The 17,135-nt window shown below is 46.6% G+C and overlaps 1 protein-coding gene across 8 annotated transcripts in view; it reads left to right on the top strand.

The window, feature by feature from the left end:
• The window catches only part of LOC121271017 (protein quaking), a 731,453-nt gene that overhangs the window by 173,852 nt on the left and 540,466 nt on the right, over positions 1-17,135 (top strand). For all 8 annotated transcript variants that reach the window (XM_041176759.1, XM_041176737.1, XM_041176719.1 and 5 more), the window contains exon 2: positions 2,893-3,035. In XM_041176759.1, coding sequence (XP_041032693.1) covers positions 2,893-3,035 — 143 coding nt within the window. The remainder of the gene's footprint in view (positions 1-2,892; positions 3,036-17,135) is intronic.

Raw genomic sequence — 17,135 nt, 5'->3', positions numbered from 1 at the left:
TCTGGTTGTTCTTAAGCAGGCCGCACAATGGGGCTAGCACAGTCGAGAGTTTTGGGAGGAATCGGCCGTAGTAGTTTACCATGCTAAGAAGGCCTTAAGCTCTGTGGTATTTCTCGGGGCAAGTGCCTTGCAAATAGCCTGGACTTTTTCTTCCACAGTATGCAGGCCCTCCGCATCAACCTTGTGGCCCAAGTAAACTACCTCCTTAGCTTGGAACGTACCCCCACTTGTGCAAGGTGTTGTGCATGCTGACGATAACCAAATCTACCTCACTTCTACCTTTCTTGATCCCTCCACTGACTCCAAACTGCCAGCATCCAGAACTAGATGAGCGTAAATTTCCTCCATTAAAATATTGGAAAGACAGAAACCATTGTCTTTGGTCCCCATCACAAATTCAATTCCTTTGCAACCTACTCCATCCTTCTCTGGCAAATGTCTGAGGCTGAACCAGATTATTTGCAACTTGCTGTTATGTTTGACCTCAAGATTAGTTTCTTACCACATATCCACACCATCACTAAAACCTCTATTTCTGCTGTAACATTGCCTGACTCTACTCTTGCTGCTGCTTATCTGCTACTGAAATCCTCATCCGTGCCTTTGTTACTTCTATGCTTGAATATTCTAATGCAGTCCTGGCTGGCATCCTTAGTTCTACCCTGCCCAAACTTGTGGTCATTGAAAACTCTGCTACTCATGTCCTAACTCATACCAAATCCTGCTTACCCATCTCCCCTGTGGTTGCCGACCTGTATTGGCTGCCAGTTAAGCAATGCCATGATTTTGAAATTCTGATTCTCGTTTTAAAATCCCTCTATGATCTCGCTCTTGCTATCTCTGTGATTGTTGATCTCCATAAAAACAAAAAACTGTGGATGCTGGAAATCCAAAACAATAACAGAATTACCTGGAAAAACTCAGCAGATCTGGCAGCATCGGCGGAGAAGAAAAGAGTTGACGTTTCGAGTCCTCATGACCCTTCAACAGAACTGGGTGAATCCAAGGAGGGGGGTGAAATATAAGCTGGTTTAAGGTTGTGGGGGCGGGATGGGGGAGAGAAGTGGAGGGGGGTGGTGTGGTTGTAGGGACAAGCAAGCAATGATAGGAGCAGTCTGTCCGCAAGAATGACCCAAACCTCCCTGTCGCTTGCCATTTTAACACTCCACCCTGCTCTCTTGCCCACATGTCTGTCCTTGGCTTGCTGCATTGTTCCAGTGAAGCCCAACGCAAACTGGAGGAACAACAACTCATCTTCCGACTAGGGACTTTACAGCCTTCCGGACTGAATATTGAATTCAACAACTTTAGGTCTTGAACTCCCTCCTCCATCCTCACCCCCTTTCTGTTTCTTCCCCCTTTCTTTTGTTTTTTCCAATAATTTATATAGATTTTTCTTTTCCGACCTATTTCCATTATTTTTAAATCTTTTATGCCCCCCCACCCCCACTAGAGCTAACCCTTGAGTGCCCTACCATCCATTCTTAATTCGCACATTCGTTTAGATAATATTACCAACTTCAACACCTCTGTGTTCTTTTGTCTGTGACATCTTTTGATTACGTGCTCCTATCACTGCTTGTTTGTCCCTACAACCACACCACCCCCCTCCACTTCTCTCCCCCCACCCAACACCCCCACCCCCACCCCCCACCCCCCACCTTAAACCAGCTTATATTTCACCCCCTCCTTGGATTCACCCAGTTCTGTTGAAGGATCATGAGGACCCGAGGACTCAACATCAACTCTTTTCTTCTCCGCCGATGCTGCCAGACCTGCTGAGTTTTTCCAGGTAATTTTGTTTTTGTTATTGTTGATCTCCAGGCTTGCATAAAGCCAATTACATCTCTCCAATTGTAGCCACTTGAGCATTCCCAATTTTAATTGTTCCACCATTTATAGCCATGCCTTCAACAGCCAAGGCCATAAGCTCTGGAATTTCCATTCTTTCTAGCTTTACGATATCCTTTGATGAACTTTTGGTCATCTGACCTAATATCTCTATGTGGCTGACTGTCATACTTTGTTTGACAACACTTGTGAAATGCCTTGGGATGTTTTATTACATTAAACGTGCTATGTAAATGCAAGTTGTTTACTTTTAGCTAAAATTGGGTTTGCTTTGTTTAATTTAGCTTAAGAGTTAACACTGCAGACATATAACTATACTGACATTCTGAATAACTTTAATTTGATGCTATTTTCAGCCTCATGCATGTGAGCTGAAAACAGAAACTGGTTGATCCAGTGTGACTGCACCTGTCTGCAGTCTAAGTGTTGGTGAGGCCTTTTAAAAGCATGGAGGATGAGTACACATTGAACCATATGTTGAGGTGGGAGCGCTGAACGGGGTAATTCAGGGCCTGATGCTGCAAAGTAAGTAAAGTGCTTTGAGATGTTGCTGAAAGGTGAGGTTATGATATAAATGCAATACTTTCTTTTAAACCTGGATTCACTTAGAAAAATAACAACTTTATTTCCATCAGATATGGTTGTTTGGAGTTTTTAACCTGACAAATACTTTTGAATTTTTTTTTTTGAAAAGATGGTAATCCAGGTGGTCACTTGCTGAAGTTGAGTAGGAAAGGTGATATTCTGTTATGACCCACCACTGATAGCACCACACACTGGTTCATTAGCAGCAGGAAGGCTGGGAGCCTGTTTTTATGGCCAATCTTCAGAATCTAATCTATTTATTTCAATTTACTTGTTTTTTTAAACTCATCGCAATTCATCATAAGTCAGTAAATACTTGAGAATTAGGCTACTGTGGAGAACTTTCTGAAAACACATTTGTATATTTTGAAGTTTCTTATTTTTTTACTGAGAGATTGTTTTTTCTGCTACCTTTAAGATTTGTACGTTTTGCCTTACTTCTCTTTTGTTCTGCAGAGATCAGCAGAGTGCGGAAAGATATGTACAACGATACATTAAATGGCAGTACAGAGAAGAAAAGTGCAGAATTACCAGATGGTGTGGGGCCTATTGTACAGTTACAAGAGAAGCTTTATGTACCTGTTAAAGAATATCCTGATGTAAGTATATGGTTCAGCTAAAAATGTTGTGCCACTCTTATTAAGAAAAAGTCTTTGAAGCTATTTGTATTGGTCTGGAAGACCTTTAGTTGTAACGTGTTTGTGATGATCAACAAAACTCCCATATTTGTTAGATTCCTACCAAAAATAGAAGCTAACTGCCGATCAGTAGGCAGTAATGGTATAGTTAGACTCATTAATGAAAAGTGATTTTCAAATCTGTTCTATTACAGATTAGGGAAGAGATCATAAATTGTTTCAATGTGTTTTGGTCATATTCCTTTGTGAGCAAAGGCAAAGGATCCTCAGCAGAGATAAAAATCTTTGCAAAGGCCATTGCTGTTCTCCGTATACAAATGTTTGCAGCCAGAAATTGAAACAAAGATATCTATATTTCCATAAGACCTCAAATAGTGTGGTGGGGAGTCAAATAATGAAGAGGCAATACATGTGCAAAGGCACTGGATAGATTTTTAACAGATGGGTTTATAAGTAACAAATGGCATCTACTATGGCAATTATACGGTGATGAGGCTTGGAAAGTGAAATAAAAATGAGAATTACAACTTAAAAGGCCTAGAAGTTTTAGGACACAACACAGGAGAGGGATCTTGGACATTGTTAACCAAACCAATGAAACCATACTAGATGATTCATAGTCAGGTGGATCGTACACAAACCCCAGGAGATGGTAGTGTATATAAGACTATGGTATAGCCATACCTGAAATGTTGTATCCACAAGACGAAAAAGCTCACTGGCAATGATCAGAGCAGCAAACCTGTTCCTTCAATATTCAATATTCAAATAATTTAATAAATAGCTTGTACCCTGAAATGATTAAGCTAGTCATAAACACCAGCGTCCAGAAACACAGGCTGAAATTTAGAAGAAAAATCCACCGACAGTTTAGATTGAACTACTTCACAAGTTTACTGTGTTCTGTGCAGAGCAGACTTTCTGCAAAGGCAAGTAGCATAGAAACATTTAGGGGAATGACATAATGCTTAATGCTATGAGTTGCGCATGAGCTTTTGGGAGCAGCAGATGGTCTGCAGAACCTTGTGCTTTCCTATATTTCTGCATTGTTCTATTTTAAGCTCTGATCTGAAAATGTTTTTCCTATTTTATCCCCCATATCCTCTCCTTTACTCGGACAGAGGGCCTTGAACATTACCTGCCAGACAAACCTGTTCATTTTTTATATTAAAAAAAATGTATGCAGGCATACACTAAGAAGAAATATTTTCCAATGACTAACAACACTTTGTCTGAGGAAATTGTATGCATGTTTCCTAATCATACCATCAGTTTCCATTTGAAATAACCTATACAATGGGACAAAATCTAATCTCTTTGCTTTAAAAAGCTCAATGACATCCCCTCCAATCCTGCATTTATCTGAACAAAATTAGCTCCATATCCTCATATTTTGATAACAAGTTAGTCAATTTGGTTGTAATTTTGGTAGCCTTCAGAACTTCAATTCTCCCACCATGTGTAGGCACCAAAATTGTACTCCTGTCAGTGCAAAAGATCCAAGGCATTGGGTCCTGACAATATTCCGGCAATAGTACTGAAGACTTGTGCTCCAGAACTTGCCGCGCCCCTAGCCTGTATTGTTCCAGTACAGCTACAACACCGGCGTCTATCCAGCAATGCGGAAAATTACCCAGGTATGTCTCATACCCAAAAGCTAGATAAATCCAACCTGGCCAATTACTGTCCCATCAGTCTACTCTCGATCATCAGTAAAGTAATGGAACAAGTCATCAACAGTGCTATCAAGTGACACTTGCTTAGCAATACCTGGAATTTCACTTCCAAGCCACTCACCATCCTGGTTTGGAAATATATTGCCATTCCTTCACTGTCGCTGGGTCAAGATCCTGGAACTCCCTCTCTAACAGCACTGTGGGTGTACCTACACCACATAGACTGCAGTGGTTCAAGAAGGCAGCTTACCACCACCTTCTCAAGGGCAATTATGGATGGGCAATAAATACTGTCAAGCCAGGGAAGTCCACATCTCTTGAATGAATAAAAAAAAAAGCACCCGCACCTCTTTGGCGGAAACTTCCACTACCTTTGTATGAAGAAATGTCTCCCGAGTTCACTCCTGAATGGCTTGGTTCTTAATTGTTATAGTGATATATTATTCCAGTATGATTTAGGAACTATTTGTTCATGTGTCTGCATACGTAAGTATCACTCACGACTGCACTACAGTCTATGTATAAACTAACAATGGGCAGAATAATGGTGGGTGGGGGGGGGAAAAGTGCAAGCAACATGCCACCACCGCCCCCCTACCCTGCCGATCCTACATGCTGCATTCTGATCTGCCCCGAAGCCATAAAGTAGATTAAGGAGGGCAAGTGGGACTTCCGTCTCTCGTGCCGGCAGCGCCAGGGACTGCAGAAGAAGAAGATGATGACCAAGGCCACTAGTTCCCCGGTGCAGGTAAGTCTGGGGTCTTGGGCTTGGAGGGTTTAGGTATGTTAGGGAGAGGGGCGGGGTGAGAGAGGGTAGGTTTAAGGGAGAAAGTGGGTAGGAAAGAAGAAGGGGATTAGACCTTGTGGGGAGGCACCCAGTGAGCAGCAAAGGGCTGCCCCCGAAGAGCAACAGCTCCATTTCCTTTCCGCCCCTTAAACGTTTCAGTGAAAAAAGTCGGGCTGCCTGCTCCTGCCCAGCTGCCCATGCCAAACGTTTTATGGCGTTGGCAACCTATTATCAGGGTCAGTTGGCTTGATAGTAAACCTATTTGATCCTTGGTTATTCATTTAAGTATGGTGGGCGGATTACGGATTTCAGTGCCTGCCCAGCCCCTGTATTATGGGGGTGAGCTCAGGGGTGAGCACCCGCCCAATTTAAATGCCACCCCCCCCCCCCCAAGGAAATGCACCTGCTGGGGGCTTGTGAAATTCAGCTGAATTTATTAGTCGGCAACACATGCTGTGATTTACGAAATACAAGCGATGAAGCTCCAGCCCTTGTGCATAAAGGTACAATTATTTCAAACTTCTGGGAACCTTAAGACTTAAAACTAATTTTAAATGATGCCCCCTTGCTCTGGATTTCTCTGGATAAGTCAACAAACAGCATTATTTCTTATTTGTTCAACTCCACTTAAATAGAATTTTTATTATTTGAAGGGGGAGAGAAATGGAGGAAAAAGATTATCAATGGTGACATTATTCCTTTGATTTGCTGCTTTGTAATGCCATTCTGGATCCAGTGATCTTTCTTATTAGGTCTTATTTTGAAATGGGTTTCTTTCTTTACCTTTGCAACAATTGCCTGCACATGAAAATCAATGTGTTTATTATTTCACTGATTTTGATTTTTTTTGTTGTAAAATATTTTAGTGTAATTTTTTCATCACTAATTTTGCAACTTTGTTTTGAAAGTTAAAATTTTTGGTCTTCATTTGTACATTGATCAAACATTTGTGACTTTGTGTGTTTTTAATATTGTGAAATTGACATTTACCTTAAATTAAACAATCCATGTCGTGTTTGTAGAGGCATGAATAACATCTCTTTCACTCTTGGACAAGATGGACAAAAAAAGTGGCTGTCTGACAGATAATAAAATCCTTGCCTTAAGTTTCTAATCTATCTACCTCTTTGTATCTCAACCTATCCTGCCCCTCTGTTTAATTAGTATGAGATAAACCATCTTATTGATTCTCCTCCTCACTATACCCAGACTGTGTTGTAATTAGAACTCATTGTACATATTTCCCAGAATCTCAAAAATTGAAATTCCTTCTGTATTTATCAGTGCATCATACTGGTGGAATTGTCCCAGATTTGCACAAAGTGCAGGAGTGGGCGTGAAAAAAGTCATTATACCTGCCAGTTGCAAAGGCGGGTTTTCGTGCCATATCATCCCATTCCCGGCGCGACCAGCCTCATTAATAATGCATTCACGGGAATCACTCCAGATTGCTGGCAGGCAGGCTTGGATTTGCCCTTCACGCTGTGACCTCAGTGCTTCCTGCTCCGACTGCCATATTTAAAGCCCACCAGAGTGCAGCCTATTTCATGTCTTCATGCCAGGACTGCTCCAGGCAACCATAAGACATAGGAGCAGAACTTAGGCCAATCGGCCCATCGAGTCTGCTCCGCCATTCAATCATGGCTGATAAGTTTCTCAACCCCATTCTCCCGCCTTCTCCCCGTAACCTTTGATCCCCTTACCAATCAAGAACCTATCTATCTCGGTCTTAAATACACTCCATGACCTAGCCTCCACAGCCTTCTGTGGCAATGAATTCCATAGATTCACCACACTCTTGTTAAAGAAGTTTCTCCTCATCTCTGTTCTAAAAGGTCTTCCCTTTACTCTGAGGCCATGCCCTCAGGTCCTAGTCTCTCCTACTAATGAAAACATCTTCCCCATGTCCACTCTATCCAGGCCTTTCAGTATACTGTAAGTTTCAATCAGATCCCCCCTCATCCTTCTAAACTCCATCAAGTATAGACCCAGAGCCCTCAAACGTTCCTCATATGTTAAGCCTTTCATTCCTGGGATTATTCTCGTGAACCTCCTCTGGACCTTCTCCAGGGCCAGCACATCCTTCCTGAGATATGGGGCCCAAAATTGCTCACAATATTCTAAATGTGGTCTGACCAAAGCCTTATAAAGCCTCAGCAGCACATCCCTGCTTTTATATTCTAGTCCTCTCGAAATAAATGCCAACATTGCATTTGCCTTCCTAACTACCGCGTCAACCTGCAAGTTAGCCTTAAGAGAATCCTAGACTAGGGCTCCCAAGTCCCTTTGCACTCCAGATTTCTGAATTCTCTCCCCATTTAGAAAATAGTCTATGCCTCTATTTCTACTAAAGTGCATGACCTAACACTTCCCCACATGGTATTCCATCTGCAACTTCTTTGCCTATTCTCCTAACTTGTCCAAATCCTTCTGCAGCCTCCCTGCCTCCTTAATACTACCTGTCCCTCCACCTATCTTTGTATCATCTGCAAACTTAGCCAGGATGCCCTAAGTTCCTTCATCTAGATCATTAATGTATAAAGTGAAAAGTTGTGGTCCCAACACTGACCCCTGTGGAACTCCACTAGTCACCTGCTGCCATCCTGAGAAGGACCCCCTTATCCCCACTCTCTGCCTCCTGCCAGACAGCCAATCTTCTATCCATGCTAGTACCTTGCCTCTAACACCATGGGCTCTTATCTTACTTAGCAGCCTCCTGTGTGGGACCTTGTCAAAGGCCTTCTGGAAGTCCAAGTAGATAACATCCATTGGCTCTCCTTTGTCTAACCTACTCGTTACCTCCTCAAAGAATTCTAACAGATTTGGCAGCTATGACCTCCCCATGATGAAACCATGCTGACTTTGCCCGATTTTACCATGCACTTCCAAGTATTCTGAAATCTCATCCTTAATAATGGACTCTAAAATCTTACCAATGACCGAGGTCAGGCTAATTGGCTTGTAATTTCCCATCTTTTGCCTCACTTCCTTCTTAAACAAGGGGGTTACATTAGCGATTTTCCAGTCCTCTGGGACGCTCCCTGATTCCAGTGATTACTGAAAGATCACCACTAACCCCTCCGCTATCTGTTCAGCTATCTCCTTCAGAACTCTGGGGTGTAATCCAGGTGATTTATCCACCTTCAGACCTTTCAGTTTTCCTAGCACCTTCTCCTTGGTAATAGCCGCCATACTCACCTCTGCCCCCCAATTCTCTTGAACTTTGGGGATGTCACTTGTGTCTTCCACTGTGAAGACTGAGACAAAGTACCTATTCAGTTCCTCCGCCATTTCTTTTTTCCCCACTACTACTTCTCCAGTGTCATTTTCCAGTGGCCCAAAGTCCACTTTTGCCTCTCTCTTACCCTTTTATATCTAAAAAAAACTCTTGCAATCTTCTTTTATATTACTAGCTAGTTTACACTCATACTTAATCTTCTCCCTCCTTATTTCTTTTTTAGTTGTCCTCTGTTGGTCTTTGTAGGCTTCCCAATCCCCTGGTTTCCCACTGCTCTTCACTGCATTGTATGCTTTCTCTTTAATTTTAATGCTGCCCCTGACTTCCCTTGTCAGCCATGGTTGCCTTGTCCTCCCTTTAGTATGCTGCTTCTTCCTACGGTTGAATTTTTGCTGTGTCTCCCAAATTACTCCCAGAAACTCCTGCCATTGCTGTTCCACAGTCTTTCCTGCTAGGCTCATCTCCCAGTCAATTCTGGCCAGCTCCTCCCTCATGCCTCTGTAGTTGCCTTTATTCAACTGTAATACCGTTACATCTGATTCCAGCTTTTTCCTCTCAAATTGCCTGTGATCCCCTCACCCTCATCCTCTGCCCCAAAGGAGGGAACAGCTGGCCCAAGGAGGACAGCCAAAGCAAGCCGGGGCTCTCAAAGCCTTAGTTCTCTAGAGGACGCATGCCAAAGTCATCAGAGGCAACAGGGTCAGCCATTTCACAGGTTGACTCTATCCCTGCTGTGGATGTCAGGGCAGCACCTAGAAGTGGTAGGCCTAGAAAAGTTAAGAAATCCTGATCACGTGGTTGTACGGGTGAAAACATTTTGTCACTTTATAATCTGAAAATATACTCACTTTCACTGAATAATGTGCAGTGTTGTCTTTCAGCTTCATTGACAGGGTTTGCAGGTCCTCCCACTGCATTCCCCCCCTTCCACTAGCAGTTCAGCTACAGGGAGCTGAACCACAAGTGACTCTGGAGGGAGAAGTGTGTGTGTGGCAGGGTCTTTCGGAGCCTCGTGCAAGCACCCTCCCATGCATGTGGAGCCTTCATCCATCACACTAATCTTACTGTTGCAACCATTTTCAATGCTGCTTGCTGAGGTTCCCTTTCAGTTGTCCATCTGAGCTGACCTGCATCTCCGCGTACCCAGTAATTGCACTCCCATGCAGCACCTGTGTCTGTCTAACATGAGGCTCCGCTCATTTTCACTTTCTGTGAAATGGTAGTTGTCAAGTTTATCGTCAGCTCCCCCGTCCTTTCCCCTGCCCCAGTCACCCATGAACTCGCCCCATCACTGTTGACCCCCACCCCTGGCATCACTTTCCACCTCCCTACCATCACCTATCAACCCGCTTTCCAGGATGTCCAGTTGAACGTGCATATTCCCTACTTTCCTGAGAATCCACCCCCCCGCAGCATTCACATTGACTTCGTTGATGATCTCCTTCCCACCCCCAGGGTCTGTCTGCCTCTGAATCCCCATCAACCATCCTTGCTGTGCTTTCTACTGCCACCAATTCACCCTCATCCTACCCTTCCGGCTTCCTCTGCCCTTCCTACTAACCAATTTTCCTATTCAACACTCAGGAGCAGTCATTGACTCCACAGACCCCTCCCTTGCCATTCACCTAGACATTCCCCCCAGTAACACCCTCTTCCACCCTTTACCCCCCTCTTCCACCCTTTTCCCACTCTTCCACCCCCAGACACCTTTTTCCTCCAGGCATCCTCCCCTTCCAAACACCGTCCTTCCCCCCCGTCCCCAGATACCTTCACCCTCCCAACTCCTTCCCCCACCCTCCCAACTCCTTCCCCCACCCTCCCAACTCCTTCCCCTGCTCCAAACCTCTTTTTCACCCTCTTCTCCCCTCCTAACCCCTTCCCCTCTTCTCCCCTCCTAACCCCTTCCCCTCTTCTCCCCTCCTAACCCCTTCCCCTCTTCTCCCCTCCTAACCCCTTCTTTCCCCAAACCCCTCTTCCCCACCGAAACCCCTTTCTCCCCTCCAAACCCCTCCCCTTCCCCTCCAAACCCCTCCTCTTCCCAATCCAATCCCCTTCACCCCCCCAATCCCTTTCACCGCCCCTCCAATCCCTTTCACCGCCCCTCCAGTCCCTTTCACCGCCCCTCCAGTCCCTTTCACCGCCCCTCCAATCCCTTTCACCGTCCCTCCAATCCCTTTCACCGCCCCTCCAATCCCTTTCACCCCTCCTCCAATCCCTTTCACCCCCCCTCCAATCCCTTTCACCCCCCCTCCAATCCCTTTCACCCCCCCAATCCCTTTCACCCCCCTCCAATCCCTTCCACCCCCGCCTCCAATCCCTTTCACCCCCCCTCCAATCCCTTTCACCCCCCCTCCAATCCCTTTCATCCCCCCATCCCCTTCATCCCCCCTCCAATCCCCTTCACACCCCCCCTCCAATTCCCTTCACACCCCCCCTCCAATTCCCTTCACACCCCCCCTCCAATCCCCTTCACACCCCCCCTCCAATCCCCTTCACACCCCCCCTCCAATCCCCTTCACACCCCCCCTCCAATCCCCTTCACACCCCCCCTCCAATCCCCTTCACACCCCCCCCCCAATCCCCCTCATCCCCGCACCAATCCAATCCCCTTCATCCCTGCTCCAATCCCTTTCGTCCCTGCTCCAAATCCTTTCCCACCTCTCCAAACCCCTGCCCCTCTTCTCCCCTCCTAACCCCCTTCCCCTCCTCCAAACCTCTTTCTTCCCGCAAAACCCACACTCCTCTCTAAACCCTTACCCCCTCCAAACCCCTTCCCCCAAACCCCTCTTCCCCACCGAAACCCCTTTCTCCCCTCCAAACCCCTCCCCTTCCCTTCCAAACCCCTCCCCTTTCCGATCCAATCCCCTTCACTACCCCCTCCAATCCCCTTCACCCTCCCTCCAATCCCTTTCACCCCCCCTCAATCCCTTTCACCGCCCCTCCAATCCCTTTCACCGCCCCTCCAATCCCTTTCACCGCCCCTCCAATCCCTTTCACCGCCCCTCCAATCCCTTTCACCGCCCCTCCAATCCCTTTCACCGCCCCTCCAATCCCTTTCACCGCCCCTCCAATCCCTTTCACCGCCCCTCCAATCCCTTTCACCGCCCCTCCAATCCCTTTCACCCCCCCTGCAATCCCTTTCACCCCCCCTCCAATCCCCTTCATCCCCCCTCCAATCCCTTTCACCCCCCCATCCCCTTCATCTCCCCTCCAATCCCCTTCATCCCCCCTCCAATCCCCTTCACCCCCCCTCCAATCCCCTTCACCCCCCCTCCAATCCCCTTCACCCCCCCTCCAATCCCCTTCACCCCCCCTCCAATCCCCTTCACCCCCCCCTCCAATCCAATCCCCCTCATCCCCGCTCCAATCCAATCCCCTTCATCCCTGCTCCAATCCCCTTCATCCCTGCTCCAATCCCCTTCATCCCTGCTCCAATCCCCTTCATCCCTGCTCCAATCCCCTTCATCCCTGCTCCAATCCCCTTCATCCCTGCTCCAATCCCCTTCATCCCTGCTCCAATCCCCTTCATCCCTGCTCCAATCCCCTTCATCCCTGCTCCAATCCCCTTCATCCCTGCTCCAATCCCCTTCATCCCTGCACCAATCCCCTTCATCCCTGCTCCAATCCCCTTCATCCCTGCTCCAATCCCCTTCATCCCTGCTCCAATCCCCTTCATCCCTGCTCCAATCCCCTTCATCCCTGCTCCAAACCCCTTCCCACCTCTCCAAACCCCTTCCCACCTCTCCAAACCCCTTCCCACCTCTCCAAACCCCTTCCCACCTCTCCAAACCCCTTCCCACCTCTCCAAACCCCTTCCCACCTCTCCAAACCCCTTCCCACCTCTCCAAACCCCTTCCCACCTCTCCAAACCCCTTCCCACCTCTCCAAACCCCTTCCCACCTCTCCAAACCCCTTCCCACCTCTCCAAACCCCTTCCCACCTCTCCAAACCCCTTCCCACCTCTCCAAACCCCTTCCCACCTCTCCAAACCCCTTCCCACCTCTCCAAACCCCTTTTTGCCCCCTCCACAAACCCCTTCCCACCTCTCCAAACCCCTTTTTGCCCCCTCCACAAACCCCTTTCACCCTCCCACAAACACCTTTCTCGCTCCCCCCCACCAAGCCCACCTTTCCCCCAAACATACCTTCCCTCCTGCCCAAAACCCACCTCTCCCTCCACAAAACCCACCATCCCCCCCAACCATAACCCCCCTCCCCCCCCAACTCACCTTCCCCCCCCCCACCTTCCTGTTCCCTTCCACCTTCCCCCCTCTCCCTTCCACATTCCCCCCTCCCTTCCACCTACCTCCCCTTTTGCGCAATCTCCCCGTTACACCCTCCGCCCCCAACCTCACCCACCCCAGACACCTCTTTCCCCCCCCCACCAATCTCATCTCCCCCCAGCCCCACCACCAACATCCCTCCACTTGCATCACACCTAGACCTTCCTCTCCGAGCTCCTGCGATACACCTTCACCCCCCCCCACTTACCGATCATCCGTGGCAGCCCATGGCCAACATCATGATGTTCCGAGACATGAACGGAGACCTCACACCTTCCATGAGCTGCTTCACGGCAGAGCTATGTCTATGAGAATCCACCCAGCATGCACGCATGTGCTCCTCCAGGGTCCGATCGCTGTAGGGCTCCAGCATCTTCTCCTCGGATGTCCATGATCTGAGCAAGGCCCTAATGATAAGACCTCTCTTCTGCATGTCACACTTGTCCAGATTTGTTGTAGGCCAGTGTGTTTTCCCGCCTTCATAACTGTAAGTCTGGCATTGCGGGACGATTCCGGTCAGGCTTTACTTTGCATCCAATTACTGCGTTGCAAATCAGGTTCACGCTGGCCTCCAGTGGGATTTGCGTTCCGCCAAGGCAGATACCATTGGATGATGCTTCTGTGCTTTCATGCTGGCGTGAATCCGATTTCTGCCCCTCAAGCCAAATTATTTTCCCCCCCGCCCACCTTGCCGCCTGAAGCTAACGGGACTGGACATTTTAGCCCACTGTCTTTTACCCTCACACTCAATCTTGTGCTCTCTCTTTCTCTGTCATTACCTCTCCCTCCTTCATTTCCTCTCCATTATTTTTATTTCCTCTCCACCTTTTTCATTCCATCTTACCTCTGTTTTCTCTTCCACCTTGGTCTCTCTGCCTTTTCCTTCTATTTTGTCCACGCAACTCCCCCACCCCCAGTTTTTACCTCCTTTATTTCTCTGTTTTTCATTTTCTCTTTTGTTCTCTTAATTCCTCAAGAATCATGAAAAGCACAGCACAGAAGGAGGTTATTTGGCTCATCATTTGTGCTGGTTATTTGAAAGACTTATTCTTTTACTTCCACTCCTATCCTTTTTGTCCTTAGCTCTCAATGGTTTTTCCCTTCACATAATAACCCAATTCCTTTTTTAATGTTATTGGCCCTGATTTTGCTGTAATAATCATGGCAAATCAATCAATGCTTGCTCTTATTACAGGATAAATTTCACAGCAACTTTTGGCATTTGCACATGCACAGTTGAAATGTGAAAATCTGGAGGTCTCTGTCAGAGATACTTTGTTCCTTTACAAAGTTCACTGTTATAGTTCTTGCTGATGAACTGAACACTGAAATCACTCTAATGGTGTGCATAGGACACTTACCACTAACTCCACACTAAAAAGGGCTAAAACAGAAAGTTAGGGCTGGTGCATTTATTAGCAAGTTAATTTTTGACGCCATAACACGTTGAACAATCTCTCTGGCCCTGAAAAATTAATTTTACAAGTTGCAGATTTAAATAATCATTTCTCTTGCCCTCAATTCCATTTGGATTTCCCAATCTTTATTTCACGTCCAGTAGATGTTTCAAATATAACCCAAATTTCCTGTTTTTTTTTTTAACCTCTTAGTGTGATTTAGTGAAGGCACTTCAACCTGGTTTATGAGCTCATTATTGCTTGCCCTGTTCAAAGATGCTGATGATGACTTGCAGAGGACCCTCAATGAAACATATGCTGGATTGTGGAAATTTCGGATGATTTGTCCAAAAAATTCTCTGTGTAACTGTATGTGAGATGGGAGGTGAAAACTGTTCCTTCACCGCTGAGAGCAAATGCCAGACCATAACAGCTCACTGCATAAAATAGCTTTTCTCTAATATAGCTTCTGGTTATGTTGCAAATTATTTTAAATCTGTGTCCTCTGCTTCCCAACTCTCTGCCATTGGAAACAGGGTAAATAAGTAGAAACTATCAATAGCATCCTGGATTTTGAACAGTTCTATCAAAACTTTTCTTTTTCTCTGCTCTAAGGAGAACTGTTGTAACCTGAAGTGCTGTACACCTTTAAGAGAATGTGAGCAGATTGGCCACATGATGGTATTACCCAATTGCTGTGTAGCGCGGGCTATATTGTTAGTCAGTAGTTTTAGAATCGGTTTTGGTTTGAGAAGCAGGTGTGTTAGTGCTCTGTTACTTATGTTAGTAAACAGCATGTGCTTCATCTTACAATGGTCTCTTCATCTGCATCATCTTGATTACCAACTCACTCGCCAATAGATAGGCGTGCAACCGTGTTCGCTGAGCAAAGCAACCTGCAAGAAGGAACATAACTGGCGACGAGGCAAAACACGACCAGTCAATGACACCAAAGAAAGGCATGGAAATTAAACAGAAGTAAATCAGCCGTACCTTGCAAGGTGATTGTAAGTACAGCCTTCATCATAGTCGTCGAAGTTACCTCCCTCCAGTATGCCACAGTTTGGCTGCATCAAACCGTTTGATCAGACCACCAATGATTGGTCACATTACATTGAATGCCTTGCGTTCTTTTTGGCCAACGACACAGCTGGGAAGAGTGTCCTGTAGACAGCATCGCGGTGAAGCAGTCTGGGAAGAGTGTCCTGCAATCAGCGTCACGATGAAGCAGTCTGGGAAGAGTGTCCTGCAGTCAGCATTGCAGTGAAGCAGTCTGGGAAGAGCATCCTGCAGTCAGTTCTTGTTGAAAATAACAAGAGTGACATCACAAGATAGCGCGAGAGAGCAGTGGAGGGATCAGAACCAGCGCGGGTGCGGGTAAGCTTCAAAAATTAATGTCAGCACAAAGGTGAGAGCTGATTGGTGAGTAGTGGGTAAGTGTTTTTCTCCAGTTTAAAATAGAATAAGCTAAGGAAAGGTAAGGGTTCTAGATTTTATTTAAAGTACATAAATAATTTATAGTGTTTTACTGTATTTAACTTCAAGTAAGGGTTTTTTTTCAACTAGAGGCATGGCTGGGCAGCTCAGTCCCGTGTTATGTACTGCCTGCAACATGTGGGAAGTCCTAGACGCTCTTTGCGCTCTGACCGACCACATATGCAGGAAGTGCCTCTGTCTGCAGCTACTTGAGCTCCGAGCTTTGGAGCTTGAGTGGCAGCTGGAGGCACTGAAGTGCATCTGCCAGGCTGAAGTTTCGTAGATAGCACAATTTTAGATGTAGTCACCCCACAGCTTACAAAAGTGCAGACAGAGAGGGAATGGTGACCATCAGTCAGAAGAAAGGTGTCAGGCAGGTAGTCAGGAAATCCCCAGGGTGCATCTTGCTTGAGAACCATTTTTCAGTGTTGGAAAATGGTGAGAGTAATGGTCATTCTGGGGAGTGCAGCCACACTCATGGCACTCAGTGGCTCAGCTGCACAGGGAGTGAAGATAAAGAGGGGAAGAGCAATAGTGGTAGGAGACTCGATGGTAAGGGGAACAGACAGGCATTTCTGCGGCCATAGATGTGATTCCAGGATAGTATGTTGCCTCCCTGGTGCCAGGGTCAAGGATGTTACCAAACAGCTGCAGGGCATTCTAAAGGGGGAGGGCAAATGGACAGAGATCATGATACATTTTGGCACCAACAACATAGGCAGAAAGAGGGATGAGGTTCTGCAAGCAGAGTTTAGGGAGCTGGGAAACAGGTTAAAAAACAGGACTTCAAAGGTAGTAATCTCTGGATTACTTCCGGTGCCATGTGCGAGTGAGTATAGAAATAGGAGGTTAGCCCAGATGAATGCGTGGTTGGAGAGATGGTGCAGGTGGGAGGGCTTTAGATTTCTGGGGACGGTGGGACCTGTACAAGGCGGACGGGTTGCACATGAACCGGAATGGGACCAACATCCTTGCGGAGAGGTTTGCTATCGCAGTTGGGGAGGATTTAAACCAACTTGGCAGAGGGATGGGATCCTGAGAGGAGGTTCTGCAGGGGGAGATGCACAGCCAAAATTAGAAGAGAGAGCAAGTGAGTCTAGAAGGCATAGAAATTATAGGCCAGTTAAGGCACAAGGGAGCTTGGCAAGGTTGGATGGTATTTATTTTAATGCAAGAAGTCTGACGAATAAGGCAGATGAGTTGAG

This window comes from Carcharodon carcharias, chromosome 2, assembly GCF_017639515.1.
Source record: "Carcharodon carcharias isolate sCarCar2 chromosome 2, sCarCar2.pri, whole genome shotgun sequence".
NCBI classification, from domain to species: Eukaryota; Metazoa; Chordata; class Chondrichthyes; order Lamniformes; family Lamnidae; genus Carcharodon; species Carcharodon carcharias.
This window is presented reverse-complemented; position numbering and strand designations above follow the sequence as displayed.